Source organism: Brassica oleracea, chromosome C1 (genome assembly GCF_000695525.1).
Source record: "Brassica oleracea var. oleracea cultivar TO1000 chromosome C1, BOL, whole genome shotgun sequence".
NCBI classification, from domain to species: domain Eukaryota; kingdom Viridiplantae; phylum Streptophyta; class Magnoliopsida; order Brassicales; family Brassicaceae; genus Brassica; species Brassica oleracea.
Window position 1 is genome coordinate 42613340 of NC_027748.1, and position 16237 is coordinate 42629576.

The 16237-nt window shown below is 38.7% G+C and overlaps 6 protein-coding genes across 7 annotated transcripts; 4 read left to right on the forward strand and 2 right to left on the reverse strand.

Annotated features, from left to right (window-relative positions):
• The first annotated feature begins 225 nt into the window (after window positions 1–225).
• On the forward strand, window positions 226–1080 carry LOC106340967 (glutathione S-transferase T3-like). Its single transcript, XM_013779790.1, has one exon. It carries the CDS (start codon window positions 226–228, stop codon window positions 1078–1080), a length of 855 nt encoding a protein of 284 aa, XP_013635244.1.
• Window positions 1081–3399: 2319 nt separating this feature from the next.
• On the reverse strand, window positions 3400–4535 carry LOC106302352 (F-box/kelch-repeat protein At3g04660). Its single transcript, XM_013738881.1, is given in 2 exon segments — window positions 3400–3857; window positions 3860–4535. Coding segments are annotated over 2 exon segments (1134 nt in total).
• A 2115-nt stretch (window positions 4536–6650) lies between these two features.
• LOC106340977 (neuropeptide-like protein 32) lies at window positions 6651–7064 on the forward strand. Its single transcript, XM_013779800.1, has one exon. The coding sequence runs from the start codon at window positions 6651–6653 to the stop codon at window positions 7062–7064; it is 414 nt and encodes a 137-aa protein (XP_013635254.1).
• A 1996-nt stretch (window positions 7065–9060) lies between these two features.
• On the forward strand, window positions 9061–10053 carry LOC106300130 (uncharacterized protein At2g34160). Its single transcript, XM_013736214.1, has 5 exons — window positions 9061–9269; window positions 9389–9437; window positions 9518–9580; window positions 9671–9735; window positions 9811–10053. Exons 1-5 carry the CDS (start codon window positions 9105–9107, stop codon window positions 9949–9951), a joined length of 483 nt encoding a protein of 160 aa, XP_013591668.1. The 5' UTR covers window positions 9061–9104; the 3' UTR covers window positions 9952–10053.
• A 337-nt stretch (window positions 10054–10390) lies between these two features.
• On the forward strand, window positions 10391–12714 carry LOC106333695 (ankyrin repeat-containing protein At5g02620-like). Its single transcript, XM_013772144.1, has 3 exons — window positions 10391–11141; window positions 11343–11860; window positions 11932–12714. Exons 1-3 carry the CDS (start codon window positions 10397–10399, stop codon window positions 12544–12546), a joined length of 1878 nt encoding a protein of 625 aa, XP_013627598.1. The 5' UTR covers window positions 10391–10396; the 3' UTR covers window positions 12547–12714.
• Window positions 12605–15714, reverse strand: LOC106333529. Of its 2 annotated transcripts, XM_013772052.1 has the most exons (3): window positions 15426–15694; window positions 15183–15200; window positions 12605–15026 (listed from the first exon to the last, which is right to left on the reverse strand). In XM_013772052.1, the coding sequence occupies exon 3, from the start codon at window positions 14955–14957 to the stop codon at window positions 12771–12773; it is 2187 nt and encodes a 728-aa protein (XP_013627506.1). In that variant the 5' UTR covers window positions 14958–15026; window positions 15183–15200; window positions 15426–15694; the 3' UTR covers window positions 12605–12770. The 2 variants fall into 2 exon arrangements, with proteins under 2 accessions (XP_013627506.1, XP_013627450.1); XM_013771996.1 differs by lacking the exon at window positions 15183–15200 and having other exon boundaries at window positions 15426–15714.
• Window positions 15715–16237: the final 523 nt, after the last annotated feature.

Below are 16237 nucleotides of genomic sequence, written 5' to 3' on the forward strand. Positions count from 1 at the left end.
GAGTGGTTAGTGTAAGATAATGGTTGGCTTAGTTAATAAATGCTACATCCTTCTCTTCAATGCTGTTAGATATATGTCATTTCAGTTATGGTTGGTTCTGATCTTTCTCTTCTATAAACTGTGTGATTCTCTTCTCTTTTTCTCACGTTTCTTCAAACACTGGTCTTTTATTTCTCTTTTGTTCAAACACTGGTCTTTAATTTCTCTCTTTCTTAACCGTGTGATATGGATTCTAATCCTTCCACTGGAACTAGCAAGTTTGTTGAACTACTTAATAGTCAACAAACAGTTTCCTTTGGTAACTTTGAAGATAGTGTTGAACTATCTTCATCACAAGTTCCATTACGAGGAAGTGTAGCAAACGAAGCTTCAAACTTTGCTGGAGACAGTGGTGCAGAGCGTTGCCAACGACGGGCATGGACACCAACGGATGATGTTGTCCTGATCAGCTCGTGGTTAAACACGAGCAAGGATCCTGTGGTTGGCAACGAGCAAAAGTCCACGGGTTTTTGGAAAAAGATTGCTGCTTATTTCGCGGCAAGTCCTCTGGTTGCTGGCGGCAGAGAGAGAGAGGCAGGACACTGCAAGCAACGATGGCATAGGATCAATGACCTCGTCTCCAAGTTCTGTGGAGCTTATGAAGCGGCTACTAGAGAAAAAACTAGTGGCCAAAATGAGAACGATGTTTTGAAGCTTGCTCATCAGATATTCTACAACAACTACAACAAGAGGTTTACACTTGAACACGCTTGGAAGGAATTGAGGCACGACCAGAAGTGGTGCGAGTTGGCCACTGCTAAAAACGGAGAGACCATGAAGAAGAGGAAGGGTAAGGAGGGTGGAGAGACTGAGAGTTCTCAAGCGACCGAGAACAAGCGTCCCATTGGTGTGAAGGCCGCAAAGAAAGCTTCTCACAAGCCGGTGGTAGATGATAGTAGACTGAGTCTGCTTGGGAGTCTCATGGACAAAAAGGAACGGTTGTCTAAGATGAGTCTGCTTGAGAGTCTCATTGAAAAAAAGGAACCCCTAGCGGAGTATGAAGAATGCCTCAAGAAGCAGCTCATAAATGAGTTGTTCTAAATTGGTTAGGCGTTTAAGTCTTGTTCTCGAAATTGTCATGTTTGAATGTTGCTTGTTCTGTTTCATGTTGAATGTTGCTTGTTCTGTTTCATGTTGAATGTTGCTTGTTCTGTTTCATGTTGAATGTTGCTTGTTCTGTTTCATGTTGAATGTTGCTTGTTCTGTTTCATGTTGAATGTTGCTTGTTCTGTTTCATGTTGAATGTTGCTTGTTCTGTTTCATGTTGAATGTTGCTTGTTCTGTTTCATGTTGAATGTTGCTTGTTCTGTTTCATGTTGAATGTTGCTTGTTCTGTTTCATGTTGAATGTTGCTTGTTCTGTTTCATGTTGAATGTTGCTTGTTCTGTTTCATGTTGAATGTTGCTTGTTCTGTTTCATGTTTCATGTTTAATGTTTAAAAAAAATCTGATGTTTAATGTTTCATGTTTATGATCTAGTACTTACTTTGCTTCAATCTTGTAATGCAGATTGTAATGAGAGAAAGGTGAAGAGAGAAAGGTGACGGGAAGTGTTGAAGTCAAGTGTCACGAGTGGAGTAGTTGTTGTACTCTAGTGTCACGAGTGTGTGTGTGTCAGGACAAGTGTATGATGTTGTTGTTGTACTATAGTGTCACAAGTGTTTATCTTTATGTGTATGTGTGTGTCACGAGATGTGTATGTTGTTGTTGTACTCTAGTGTATGGTCATCTTGTTATATAGGATCAGAAACACAACATTTTACTCACACTCTTCTCTCTGTTCTTATATCCCTACTAATATCGCCAACCAGATGGGTGTTCGAACGAGAATTCGTGATAGACAAGCGCATGAACAACTAAAAGGTGATTTGGTTGAACATATATGGCGTAAATTCGGAAGTGATCAAGACAACAACTGAGATTCGATGCCGCTTTGAAATTATTATCTTTCATTTATGTAATATTTGTTTTAATGTTTTAATGTTTCTATTTTAAAATCTATGTTTAAAATGTTATGTTTGACTTTGTTTTAATTAATAAATAAATTTAATCTTTGTTTTGAATTTTATGTTTAAAAATAATTTTAATCTTTTTAAATTGTTAAGAACCTTAATTAAGATACCACCAATAAACCTTAATAATTAACTGTCTCTTAACAAAATCTCTTATCATAATTTTAATAATAAAAAAATCATTACAACCCACTTAAGAGACACTAATGGGTCTCACTAATGAACATGCTCTTAACCCTAATATCTTTCTTTAACCTAGATATATCTTTTATATATACTCGTAGATGTCTGGGCCGAGATCCAAATAATTTTCTAAAGGCTGAAACTGACTAGTAATTCGAAATTCTAAATGTAGCAAGTAAAAGTTTTGGATACTTATGGGCCGAGACCCAAATAATTCTGTAAAGATCAAAACCGGCTAGTAATTAGAACAAGTTTTTTTCAATGAGGTAAGTTATAAAGTTTTATTTCACATAGTTAATCAAATGATAATTTAGTTTCTAATAGAAATGAATTAATTATCTACAACCAAATGTATGTCTTATCCCAAATTCTTCTTTTACCATTAGACTACCACCGTTTGTTAATGTACATATAACTTTGAACTCAATACCAATTCTGATGTGTTAATATTTAATAGATCTGTGAATAAAACATCATATTTGAAAATTTAACAAGAAAATACCCCTTGCTTATTATGTGAATGGAAATTCTGAAGCTATCTTTAGTGGCAGTATTTAATAGAGTTTATAGTGATTAATAAATAACTGAAAAAATGTAAAAGTAGAGAGTTAGGAGATTTGCAAATAAAACCCTCACTTTTAACACCTCGACCAAAAAAAGATGTTAGAACAAATGGGAACAACGCAAGGTTAAAGGTCACCAAAATGATTATAAATTGTTAGTTGTTATCGGACTGACTCGTCAAAGCTATCATTCCACTGTAATGACAAAACTCTTTTACAAGTCGGACATTTTTTTTTTTTTTTTTTTTTGAAACACATGCTTTCATTCATTCAATGCTCTAAACATTGTTTGGTGAGGCCATTAAGGCTAGCTCAGCAGACAAAACCTGCTTAGCCAAAGAGTCTGTTCGGATATTACCCGCGGTAAAATATAAGTAAAATAAATTTCTTACATATGCTTGCGGGTCGGATATCTTCATGTAACATTCTGTTTCATTTTCAAATATTCAATTAACTCATTCTTTAAGAAACGAAAGCTCCAATTTCCAAATAAAAGCACAAAATATTGCTTTTATTCAAATGTAAAGAAAATAAGAAAATCAAATGTAAAACAGCCAAGTCCAACACATGATCAAAATGAAAGGCAACATCAAAAGGATTAACTTACATTTGACAGAACATAGGACTCTCTACATGATCAAAATAGACTTCGCGAGAAACATAGGGTTCTTCAAGTTCTTCAACCACAACTTTCTTGGCGATGTTTTCCTTGAGATTGTAACTGATGAAATATAACGGGTTAATGGGAAGGGTCCAAGGTGAAAATATAAGCTCGCCAGTACTAAGTGTACCCCTGAATCTGTATCCATGATGAATGTCTATTAAATCTATCCAAGAAGGAACAACAATTGAAACTTTTGACCATTCTTGTTTATTGGCATCTTCTAGAATCCATAAGTGAACTTCACCGTTACGGGTAGGCCAACTCGTTATAGCTACCTTTCCAGTGTAGTTCACTACACATGGGATATCCTCAGGTAACTTAATGGCATTAAACTCTTCAGATATCAGATCGAAGCTTATCAAGGATGCTTCATTTTTTATCCAAGCATAATAATACATATCCCATTTATGCATATCCCTTTAGTAATAACACAAGGATGAGGAAGATGAGGATGCTTACATTCAATCATTCTCCATTTTCGTTGGGCTAGAGTGTATACTTGATGCTCCTCCGACACAACTTTTGATCCACGTCTTTGACGACCTTGTAGTATCGTCATGCACAACACTTTGTATACATCATTCACTGGATCATACCCAAAAAAGGATATTATACCTCTTCTTGTAGTTTTGACTCTAGGTAACGTTAAGAACTGGCCCGTGCTAGGGTTTCCGACCATCATCTTGGTACCGTTCCGACCGCAGATCAAGCCGCGAACAGGTGGAGTAAATTCATACGGTAGATTCGGATCTAGTTTATAGCTAACCTTTTCATGATTAGAAAACGACGGATGGTCTTGAGACAAGGAGTGAAAGCGCTGCATCTGCATGCTGCTGCCGCCACGGTGTACTGAGATAAGATGACGCGGCTGAGTCGAAGATCTAGTCATGTACAACTTGGTGAACTCTTTGTCAAGGATTATGGATGACAAGTGTTTAGAAGCGAAACGGAGCCTGGCTATGGATCTCGGCGGCATTTTCATGAGAATCTCTACGTTCAGGTCATTAGGAAGCTTCTTAAACGGATCGTTTACAATCCTTTCGTCTCGTTTCTTAGACCTCTTGACCCTTTTCATCATTGTTTTCAACTCAGCCCTCTCACTGTTTGATTCTTTTGACTCTTAACCCTAATGTCTTTCTTAGACCTAGATGTAACTTTTTATATACTATTAGATGTCTGGGCCTAGCTAGATCCAACCGACTAGTAATTCAAGCTTGTTTTTCTAAATGAAACAAGCAAAGTTTCAAAAAAGATATGGGCCGAAACCCAAATAATTCTCTAAAAATCGAAACCGACTAGTAATTCAAACTTGTTTTTCTAAATGAGACAAGCAAAGTTAAAAGGTATGAGCCGAGGCCCAACTAATTCTTTAAAGGTCGAAGTCGACTAGAAATTCGAATATGTTTTCCTTAATTAGGTAACCAAAGTTTCATTTCGTATTTCGTATGACTAATCAAATGTCAATTTAGTTTTTAACATAAATGAAATCTAGAATCAACGAATATGTATTTTATCCAAAATTATTTTTTTACTACTACGCTACTACCACTATTTCTGTGTCTACCACACCAAATCCTTGATGTGTTAATATTTTATAGATTTGTAAATTATAAACATAATATTTTGAAATGTAACAAAAAATACTCTTTCTATATTATTTGAATGAAAATATCCTTAAACCATTTTAGTGGCAGTATATAATAAAGTTTCTAGTGATTAAGGGTCTGACTGGTTCAAACGCAGCGGTTGCGGTTGCGGGAGTTTGTGGATGCGGGCGGTTACGGTTTCTAGCGGTTTTAAGAGATTTTTACGACTGGTACTGCGGTTAAAAATTGGTGCGTTTGCGGGTGACTTATGACTGGTTAACTACCAAATACGGTAACAACAAATAATAAATTAACAATATTTACATTTAATATAATTATAAAAATATCAAAAATCGTAAAATTATAATAAATATAAAATTTCAATTTAGAAAGTTATAATTTTAATTTTTGAAAATTTATTGAAATTGTTTTTATTATAAAATTTTATAATATTAATTAAAATATAATAGATATATTTTAATATTTTCATAATTTCAATTTTGAATTTTTTATTAAATATTTTTACTTTTGTATATATATTGTTTAAAAAAAAATAAAAAATTTTACCCTCCCACAACCGTCCGCAACCGCAAACGCTAGCTGGAGCCAGCTTTTGAATTTATTAGATTCGGAGCAGTTTGAAGCAGTTTGAAGCGGTTTAGAGCGATTTGAGTGATTGTTGCAAACCGCCGACAATTGCTACCAACCACAAAAGCTGCGTTTGTGGGTGGTAGCGGGAAAACCAGTCGCCCCCTAAATAATTGAAAATGTGAAAATAGAAAGAAATGAGAAATGGTATGTCTCCTAAGAATCTTTCCTCATCTGCCAATGGTTTAATATTTATTGGTTGTTGTTTTTTTGAGAAAATAATTTAAGAAAATGGGAGAGGTTTTGAGTTATAATAATGCTCTTAATTATGAGTAATGACAATTGTATAAAAGACGTACAACTGAAAAAAAAAAAAAATTTGTTATTTCTTTGTTTTATTGTAGAAAACTTTCATATAACTCGACAAATTAAGTTGCATTTTCTTTGAACTGGCATTAAGTTGCTTGTTTCGATTGTCCGTTTCACGTAGCATCTCAAACCGGTCATTGTTGAGCTACGAACGAAGAATGTAAAGTGGGAAGCTGAATATCTCTGGCTTCTTAATCAAGTAAGAGTGGACTTAGTTGATATGCATTAGCTTCTTCAGATCCTTAATTCCACTGGTGTTAAACCAGGAAAGTGTCCAGCATATAACTGCAAGCAAGAGGACGTAATATATCATGTAAACTTATTGCAAATTCTTGTTCAGTGTTTTTGAGGAACTCTGCAGATTAAAATAGAAGAATGACAAAAATTAAAAGGAAATTTCAGATTGAGGCAAATATTTGTTTTAGAAAATTTATTAATTTAATGATTGAAATACTTTTCAAAAAATCCGTTTTCCTTTTCTACTAAATTTTCCTATATCTAAAAAGGAATACCCTACCAAATATATATATTCTAATAAATGGAAAATTTCCTCCCATTTCCCTTATAATGATTGAAGTACTTTTCAAAACAATTCGGTGTATAAATTAAGAAGGGACTCTGAAACCAGAAGAAGAGCGAAGGCAATTATGAGTTCTATGAAAGCATTTCTATACTTTCTATTTTTTCTCCATCTCCAGCACTACTTTTTTCAAGCCACCTCACGATCTACTACACGTTTAGCCACCGCTGGCGCTGATCCAAGCCATGTCAATCTTCGGGTCCAGTCAGTTGAGTCAGAACATGACGGTAACGCTTTTGCTGACAAAGCAGCGGAACTAGCTGTCGTTGTTAAGAAAGGCGGTGGCGGAGGTGGACACGGCGGAGGTGGACGTGGCGGAGGTGGACGCAGCTCTGGTGGAGGAGGACGAGGAGTGTATCCAGGTTTTGGAGTAGGTGGTGGATCGCATCACCACGGTGGTAACCGTTCAAGCGGCTACCGGAAAAGTGTTAGCGTTCGGCTAGGTTTATCGACTTTACTCGGTTTAGTTTTGGGTTTTTAGGGTTCTTTGTTTGATATTACCGGTTTAGGTTAAATGTTTGATGGTGGTTTTGATTTCTACTGGTTTGCTCTTTGGGTTTATTAGAATTTTGTTCGGAGCTCGTTGTTAATCATTGATTTAAGAAAAGGCATAATAAAATCTTAATTAAGATTTTTCTCAACCTCTTTCAATCCGTAAATACTTTGGGTTGGTTAATACAACAACGGTCGTTAGGGGTGGGCACTTTATCCGATATCCGAAGCCGCACCCGAACCCGATCCGAAATCCAAACCGAAGTAGCAAAATATCCGAACAGGTATTGAATTAGGAGAGATTGGATATCCGAACCCGAACGGGTAATACCCGAACCCGAATAGATATCCGAAGATAACCGAACATATGTATAATTAACCATATATTTCTAGTTTACATCTTTCATTTTATATAAAATATTTATATTGATATTACTCATACTTTAAGTTCATATGATATACATAGAATTACGGAGAAAAATGATTTGCTACTCACTTAAAAATGCATGTCAAACTTTTTATTTCAAGAATTAACAAAAAGTTACATTCAAAATTTAAAAACAATAACCAAATTAATGTCTTTTTTAGTTTCAAAATGTTATGTCCAAATCTATTAACCATTCAATCTATTAAAAATAAAAAATTAGTTAAGCGAAAGTTATATTTTTAAATACAAGAAATTTGAGAAATAAAAAATTTAATTTTTTTTTCAAAATCTAAATATCCGAATCCGAACTAAAAATACCCGAACTCGACCTGAAATACAGAAATACCCGAACGGGTTCTATACCCCTATACCGAAATACCCGAAAATCCGAAATACCCGATCCGAACCCGAACGGGTACCCGAACGCCCACCCCTCAGTCACTCGTTATATACAAACTTCAACATAAGGAGTTCTTCAACAATCAACATAAAAAAATTTACGTTACAACTAAAACTGAGAAAGACGATTACATTGTGAACCAAGCATATACCGGAAATAACCCAAAAAAACAAACAAAGAGTCTTTGTTTCTAAATTTTAAAGTCTCTCCGGTGACATCTATCAAAGTTAGTTTGAGAGTAAACGCAAGAAAGCATCAATCATCAGGCCTCACTCACAAGCTTCTTCCAAGGACTCGTTTACTGGTTTTAATCCAGTTTTACCATTGCTAGATCTCGACAAGGGCTTTCGTGGACAGCATTAATTAGTGTTCCTGTTTCTTGGGATCATTTTTGTTCTGAACTGCTCTTGCGCTGTGTCGTCCGGTTAATGACTGTCTCTCTTCACGAGAAAAAGAGCTGACTGCGACGCTGAAGCTTTTTCTCCAAGAAAGATACTTCGAACATAAGCTACCTTTTCACAAGAAGTTCATACTTTCCCTCGCTACCATGTTTAAAATTTTAAAAGACGTAGGACCCACGTCACAACTCAAAAGAAACCTTTTTATCCTTTGGCAGAAAAATTCTTACAGAGAATTCATAAAACAATAGACAAAATTGGTCGGATTGTCCAACAAATAGCCTTCGAAAATGTTAACCACCAACGAGAGATTGACATGTGTATTGTGGATAGGGACCATCTCATTGCTATTTGATGTTGTAGACTGTAACACACAAATACACTATGGATGTTCGAACACAATCAATGTGAGTGAATAACAGAACCATGTTGGTGGATCTTGTAATAATAATTTCTATAAAATATCAACGCAAACCCATTTATGTTGGTGGAATGTTTCAGGCCCGCGCTAAGTTTTGTAATGTAAAAGGCCCAAAAGGTAAATATCTCACAATGAACGGGGTAATCTCGTCATTTAAACTTTCGAAGGGAGATGAACCAATCCGTCTTTCGCTCTTAATCGGTCAACAAACCACTCAAAGACGAACACGTGTCAGATTATCGTTGGCTACACGATGAGCGCTTCGGGTGCTATATAAATGCCGTTAATGCCTCATAACGGTTTTCTAATTTCCCGCTAGATAGAGAGAGAAGAGAAGAGAAGAGAAGAGAAGTGAAAGAAAGAAAGAGTGATCGAAGAAGAAGATGGCGATGGAAGTAGCGACACCGGCTTTTGCACCGATCACATCACCGGAGATAAACATCGTCCTCGCGGCGGCGAAGAAGGCTTCCGTTGAGACTCACAAGAAGAACAGGATCCAAGTCTCCAACACGAAGAAACCTTTGTTCTTCTACGTTAATCTCGCCAAGGTAATTGTTAAAATCTCATGATCGATCTTTAAACGTTTTGATTGTTTTCTGTTAATTTGTGTTTGTTAGTATTCCAAAGAGAACAATTGTGTTTTGATTCTTTTATTCGGCTGATGCAGAGGTACATTCAGCAACACAACGAGGTCGAGCTCTCTGCGCTTGGAATGGGTATATACATCCTTAATCTTCTTTAAAAGCTTGTTGATGGTGTGTGTATTTACTTTTTAACTGTTTGATTTTGTAAATAGCAATCACGACTGTGGTAACAATCTCTGAGATATTGAAGAACAATGGATTGGCGACAGAGAAGAGTTAAGTATGAAGTTTCTCTCTCTTTTTTTTGTTTTTATGATAAGAAGCTTTCGTCTGATTTCAAGAATGTGTTTTCATGTTTGTTTCAGAAGTGTTGACATCGACAGTGGGATTGAGAGACGAGACTAAAGGAAAGATGGTTCAGAAGGCAAAGGCAAGTCTTTTTCTTCTTTACCATCTATCATTTGACTTCTTAGTTTACATCTCTTTGTGTTTATGTGTTACGCAGATTGAGATTGTGTTGGCGAAATCAGCCAAGTTTGACTCTTTGGTGCCACCTGTGACCAACGGCAAGACTCCTGAGGAGGTAGCCAAAGCAGAGTCGGAGGCGGCTGTTGAAGTACAAGAAGCTGCAGCCACCGAGGCTTAGGAAGGATCTGGCTCAGAAACACCACACAAGAAAGAACAATATCTTTTCTTTAACATGCTTTGTTGTTGTTTTTTGTTTGTTTCATTTGTGACATATCGAACATAAGACTCTAGATATGTATATAATAAGTAAAATGAAGGATGGAACTGTGTTTCGTGACAAGCAGTCATACAGACGGCAACGATATATATTAAAAAAAATTAGTTATGAAATCTGTGATCTATAGGTCAAAATCAAGAAAAATATGTTACAAATCGGAAGTGAAAATGTTGCTAAGTTATAATATGCCTTAAAAAAAAAAACAAAGGCCCACGCAAAAAGATAGGACGAGAATCAAAATTGAAATTTGTGAGTTTGTCTTCTATCCTCCACACACTAAAGTCACTAACGTTGACTAATGAGAAACAGTTTTACAAGGATAGAGACAACATGTCTTCTCTCTTCCATGTATACACTAGAAGTCATACATAAAAATTCTGAATCTGTGTTTCTCTCAAATAACAATCCTCTTTGCATCAGCTCACTTGCAGGTTTTGGTACATTTTACTTGATCAAGAATCTACATCACTTGGATCAAGTTGAAACTGTGCTTGGTTGCAGAAGCATGATGGACTGGAGACTGCTTACAGCTGCAGCTAAAGGGGAAACTAATCTCCTTGCTCTTGCCAATTTTCACCATTCAGATTTCGACAATGTAACCCCACAGAAGAACAACGCTCTTCACATTGCAGCTAAGCATCAGAGGCTTGACTTCGCTGCAGCCATACTTGATCTTCGCCCATCTCTCCTCTTGGGAGAAAACAACAATGGAGATACACCTATACACGTTGCAGCTACCGTAGGTTCCTTTCAAGTGTTACAACTTCTTCTTTCTTCAGCCAATTTAGATATCGAAAACCGGGGAATAACCAAGCAGCTATTGAGGACTACTAATAAGCAGAAGGATACAGCGTTACATGTTTCATTAAAGAGTGGACATGTGGACGTAGCTAAGCTCCTATCTGAACAAGACACAGGATTGCTAGATATGGCCAATAACAACAATGAATCTCCCTTGTACTTAGCTATTGAAAGAGGGCTTTTCGACATTGCTGATCATATTTTGGCAACATCTCCTTCGGTTTCGAGTACAGGGCCTAAAGGTATGAATGCTCTGCACGCCGCTGTGGATTCGGACATTGTCAGTACTGGTAAAGTTTCTTTCTTCCTCTTTGAGTTTGGTTTCTGCCTGCACAGCTATGTAGAAACGTTATTAGAGACTATATCTACCACATCGGAAGTTGTAAGGATATTAACTAGTATATAAAATAGATTGGCCAATCCATTTATTTCCGATTGGTTTTAAATTGGAAGTTCGTGAAACTTAGCAAAATTATTGTTGTTCTGGTTAGGTTTCTTGACAAAACTGATGGAGACAAGACCGGAAATGATCAAAGAAGTGGACAGTATGGGATGGACACCTCTTCATTATTCAGTATGGCTTGGCAAAGTGGAGATGACTCGACTTTTGCTTCAACAAGACATCTCGGCTGCTTATATATCAGACAAGGAAGGCCAATGTCCCCTTCATCTTGCTGCCGCTACTGGTCAGATTGATGCCTATAGGGAGCTTGTTGGTAGCTGTCCTTACGTTTGGGAACTAGTTGATGGTAAAGGAAGAACATCTCTCCACTCTGCAGTCATGTCAAGACAAAGAGGGATCATTGACTGTATTCTACAGATGCCTGACATCTCTCTTCATCTTTTGAATGAAAGCGATGTAGATGGAAACACTCCTCTCCATCTATCGGTTGTTTACAAGTGCCACGCTATTTTGCTGCTTCTTTTGCGTGACAAGCGAGTGGATAAGCGTGTTGTGAACCGTGATCAGTTAACAGCTGCGGAACTCTTTTACTCTCAGAAGCAAGAGGTAACAACATTACATTGCTAAATCTCATTGTGCTAGACCATATGAAGATGTTCTTGAGTTTTTCTTTTCAGATTAGTTTCAAGGTGGCTATGGCATACTATTCACTGCAAAGATACTACAAACAACCGTCTAAGCAACAGAACATAGAGACAAAGAAGCAAGAAAAAGCAGATGTTGCAAGAAATGACGGTGCAATGTACGAGGTTCATCTTCTAGTCGCGGTCCTTGTGGCAACCGTAGCATTTGCCGCAGCATTCCAACTACCCGGCGGTTATAAACCAGACGGCACACCTACACTGATGGAAGAAGCAGCTTTCAAATGTTTCTTGGTGTTTGACACAATCGCCTTCTGCTTCTCTGTATCCACAGTCTACTTCTTGTTCTACGCTTCGAGAGACGGCTTTCGAGCACGTTCTGCTTTCCTCTACATGTCTTGTCTGTTGATTGTTGTGTCGCTGATCGCAATGGCATCTGCGTTTGCATCAGGGATGTATCTTATTACCTCCAAGACCAGAGCATTGGCCATTGTACCGTTCTTGATGGTTGGATTCTTCGTCTTGCACGGTTTCTTGTACTGGTTCTTTGATCCACGAGGAAGCTACGTCCTTGGCCTCGAGAGACCTCGTAGGTTTTTCAGGAAGCTCGTCTATAGAAACTCATTGGTTCATGCTTTGGTTTGTGACTGAGTTTGTGTAAAGAATCAAGAATAACAAAACACTTTGTACCTATATACAATACATTCCATTTTCAAAATAAAATTTAATCTCATGACTTGTTAAAACGAAAACAGAAGAGTTTATTATGCGTACAATACTGCTACAGCTGAGCATACAAATATAAATAGAGAAAGGAAATAAATAACAAACTAGTAACTGTTCTTCAAGCGTCTGTTGATAAAGAGTGTTGCAGATCAAATGGGTGCAGCACAAGTGGTTCTGAAATGACCAGTCTGGTTACACCTGCTACAATGCACAACCCTCTTCACACGTCCTCTATCCTCAGCCCTAGCCCGCCTCTTCCTCGGCCTACCAGCCGGTCTCAGCGACTTAGGCGGGTTTATAACAACATCAAGACCAGCTCTACCCACATCCGGATCTCCCTCAGACATCTCTCTCCAAAGACTCTTATCCGGAATCGGATGAATCGTCTGAGAGTAAGTCTTCCTATACGTCGCCACAGTGAAACAGCTCTCAGTGAACCTATGAACATTCTGCCTACAAGACAAAAGCGCCGCCACGGCGTGCGCACAGGGCAAACCGTATAACTGCCACCCTCTACAAAGACAACACCTGTTCCTTATATCAACAATGTTGTTCCCTTCGTGAGATATAACTTCGAACTCAGCCTCGTTCGCTCTGAGGACCTGATAGGTCCTCGCGAGCTCGAGCGCCTCGGCCACGCGGCGCTCGGCGCTTGGGACGAGTATCGAAGTCCACTGCATGCTGGTCTCCCGCCTTTCGTTGAACCAAGTCATCAGCTGCCTCCTGATGCATTCCATCATCTGGATAATCGGAAGCCCGGACGCTTCGCCGATCCACGAGTTCAGCGACTCGACTATATTAGCCGTCAAGTGTCCAAACCTTTGCCCTTCGAAGTAGGCAGTGGCCCACAGCCTCGGAGGGATACGTCTGATCCAGTACGCAGCGTCTTGAGAAGCCTCTTCCACTTCAAGTAGTTTAGCTTCAAACTCAATCACGGTAAGAGCTTGAGCCGCTTCCCAGAGGTAGTTAACTAAGAGCGTGTTGTTAAACTCCTTACGGAAGCTCTCGCTTAAGTGCCTCATGCAGAAGCCGTGAAAGGCCGTTGGGAAGTTCTGTTCGACTCCTTCGACTATCCCCTTCTGTCTATCGGATAGTATAGTGAGCCTCGGCATGTTCTCGGTGTTGGTTTCGAGAAGATTATGAAGCTCACACAAGAACCACATCCAGTTCTCGTCGTTTTCCTCGTCTACAATCCCAAACGCTAGCGGAAACAGCGCGCCGTCTCCGTCGAACCCGGTCGCTAAAAGCAGCGTCCCCAAGTACTTGCTTTTGAGATAGGTTCTGTCTAGACCAATAAGCGGGCGGCAGGCGTTTAGGAACCCGTAGATGGAAGCTTGGAAGGATATGAAGAGACGCTGGAAGCAGTCGTCGGACGGATAACCGTATACCGAAGCGATGCTTCCAGGATTAGTCCTCTTGACCTGGTGGCAGTACTGAGGGAGTAGCCTGTAGCCTTCCTCGAATGAGCCGCGCATGGTGGCCATGATCCTCTCTTTACCGCGCCACGCTTGCTTGTAGGATAACGTGATGCCGTGGACGCGGTGTATCTCCTCGAGAATCTCTTTAGGTTTGCAGTTGGGATTCTCGCGGAGACGCTGCTCCACGGAGGTGGCCACCCACTGGACGGAGGCCTGCTGGTGGCCCAAGTGGTTGATCCCTCCGCACGTGTGGCTTTCGTGGATGGTACGGATAGTGAACGTCGGGACGCCCGGGAGCTTAGCTGCGTGGACTCTCCACGGGCATCCTTCGGTAGAGCATTTGGCTGTAAATCGTGTTTTGTCTGATTTTATGGTTTGCATTTCGAAGTGCTGAGCGATGGCCATGTCTCTTAGCGCTCTGCGGCAGCTCTTGACGTCTGGGAACTCTTGCCCGACGGTTAGCTGGTAGGTTGACTCGGCGGAGAGGGCGCGGGCTTGGACGGGGGTGGTGACCATTACCATCTCGCCGTGGTGGTCGATTTCGATCTCGTGGGTTGAGTCGATGGCTAGCTCGAGGTTCTCGTTGGTGCCGGATAAGGAGAACATTTGGTTCTCTGGATCAACGTCTTCGTCTTCGTGTCCAGGCTTTTGATCAATAGAGAGTTCGTTCTCGTTCATGTAATCGTGATGATGGTGATGATGTTCTTCTTCCTCTTGGTTTTCGTTGTGTACTCCTAAGTCTAGCTCGTGATCTTCTTCATGTTGATGTGCTAAGTCAAGTTCGTGATGAGGTTGTTCTAAGCCCATGTCGTGGTTTTGACCAAGTTCTAGCGTGTGGTTGTGACTGAGGACCAGTGATTGATCTTGGGTTATACCGATGTTGTGGTTCTGTCCTAGCATTAAATCGCGATTGGCCATTGTAGAAGCAAGCTTTTGATATATCCCCCACTCGTGAAGAGGTAACTAGTTCTTTTGCGTTATCAGTACCTGTAATAAAGAGAAAAAAGACAACAAAGATCTAATCATCCAAAACATAGACATAACGAAAGATATTAATAATTGAAAGTGTGTATGATGTTCAAAACCCAAAAGACTTAAAGACCCAATAAGATCAACACGAGAAAGAGAGTGAGAGCTTTTTACCTAGTGCATAATATGAAGCTACAAAAAATAGATTATAAAACTAAGAGTTAGTGAACAGAATCTAACAGAGACGAGCAATTAACTTATGCGAAATTTAAAAAATAAAAAAAAAAACAATTTGAAATTCAGCAAAGTTAAATTAGTCATATCATCATCAGCTCATGAGTGTAACAGATAACTAACAGAAAGATCTGAACTGAGCAGAGACTAGAACGAATTCAACTGCAGAAACAGAGAACTCACGAGGATCAAAATCTGAAACGCGAGAAAAGAGAAGATCCAAGCCACCGGGAATCAGAAATCTAGGGTTTCGAATTGGGGGAAATGAGTCGTTGGAGATGGGAAGTTGAATTTGGCGGGTAAAAATAAAAGAAGAAGAAATCGATGATGGGTAAAGGAGGGGGTGGAGGAAGAGAGAAGGGTGTGATCGGGAATTACAGAAGGGGCAGAAGAGGTAGAGATTAGGTTTCTTTGAGGGCGATGATGCCAAACTACACCTTTGCCTTCTCTCCGACAACAATAGGGAGAGTTACGTCTTTTTCCTTTTTTTGTCTTTTTTATTACTTCCTCTCGCTTAATCTACCCTTTTAGTTTCCCATTATTTACGGATTTGCCATCATCGTTCGTAGTCCTGCTAGAGACCATTGGGCCGTCTAAGATAGGCCCAACACTCTATTGCGGATTTGCTGTCACAGTTTTAGAGTCCTACTAGAGAATTAAGCCCAGGTAACTTCAGCTATCTATTAATTTTTTATTTTTTTTGTTCAAACAACTATCTACTACCTCTGTTCCTGAAAGATTTTGTATGCATGCTTATTAATAATTTAATAAATATTTATAATTTAATTTATTTTTTATTTTATTATATATTTTCCAATAACTTTTCACCAATAAAATTTAATCAATTAAAAAAAAATTCAATTAATGTTCCTAAAAGTATAAAAAAATATTTTAACAATATAAAAAACCAATAACTTTTCACCAATAAAATTTAATCAATTAAAAAAAAATTCAATTAATGTTCCTAAAAGTATAAAAAAATATTTTAACAATAT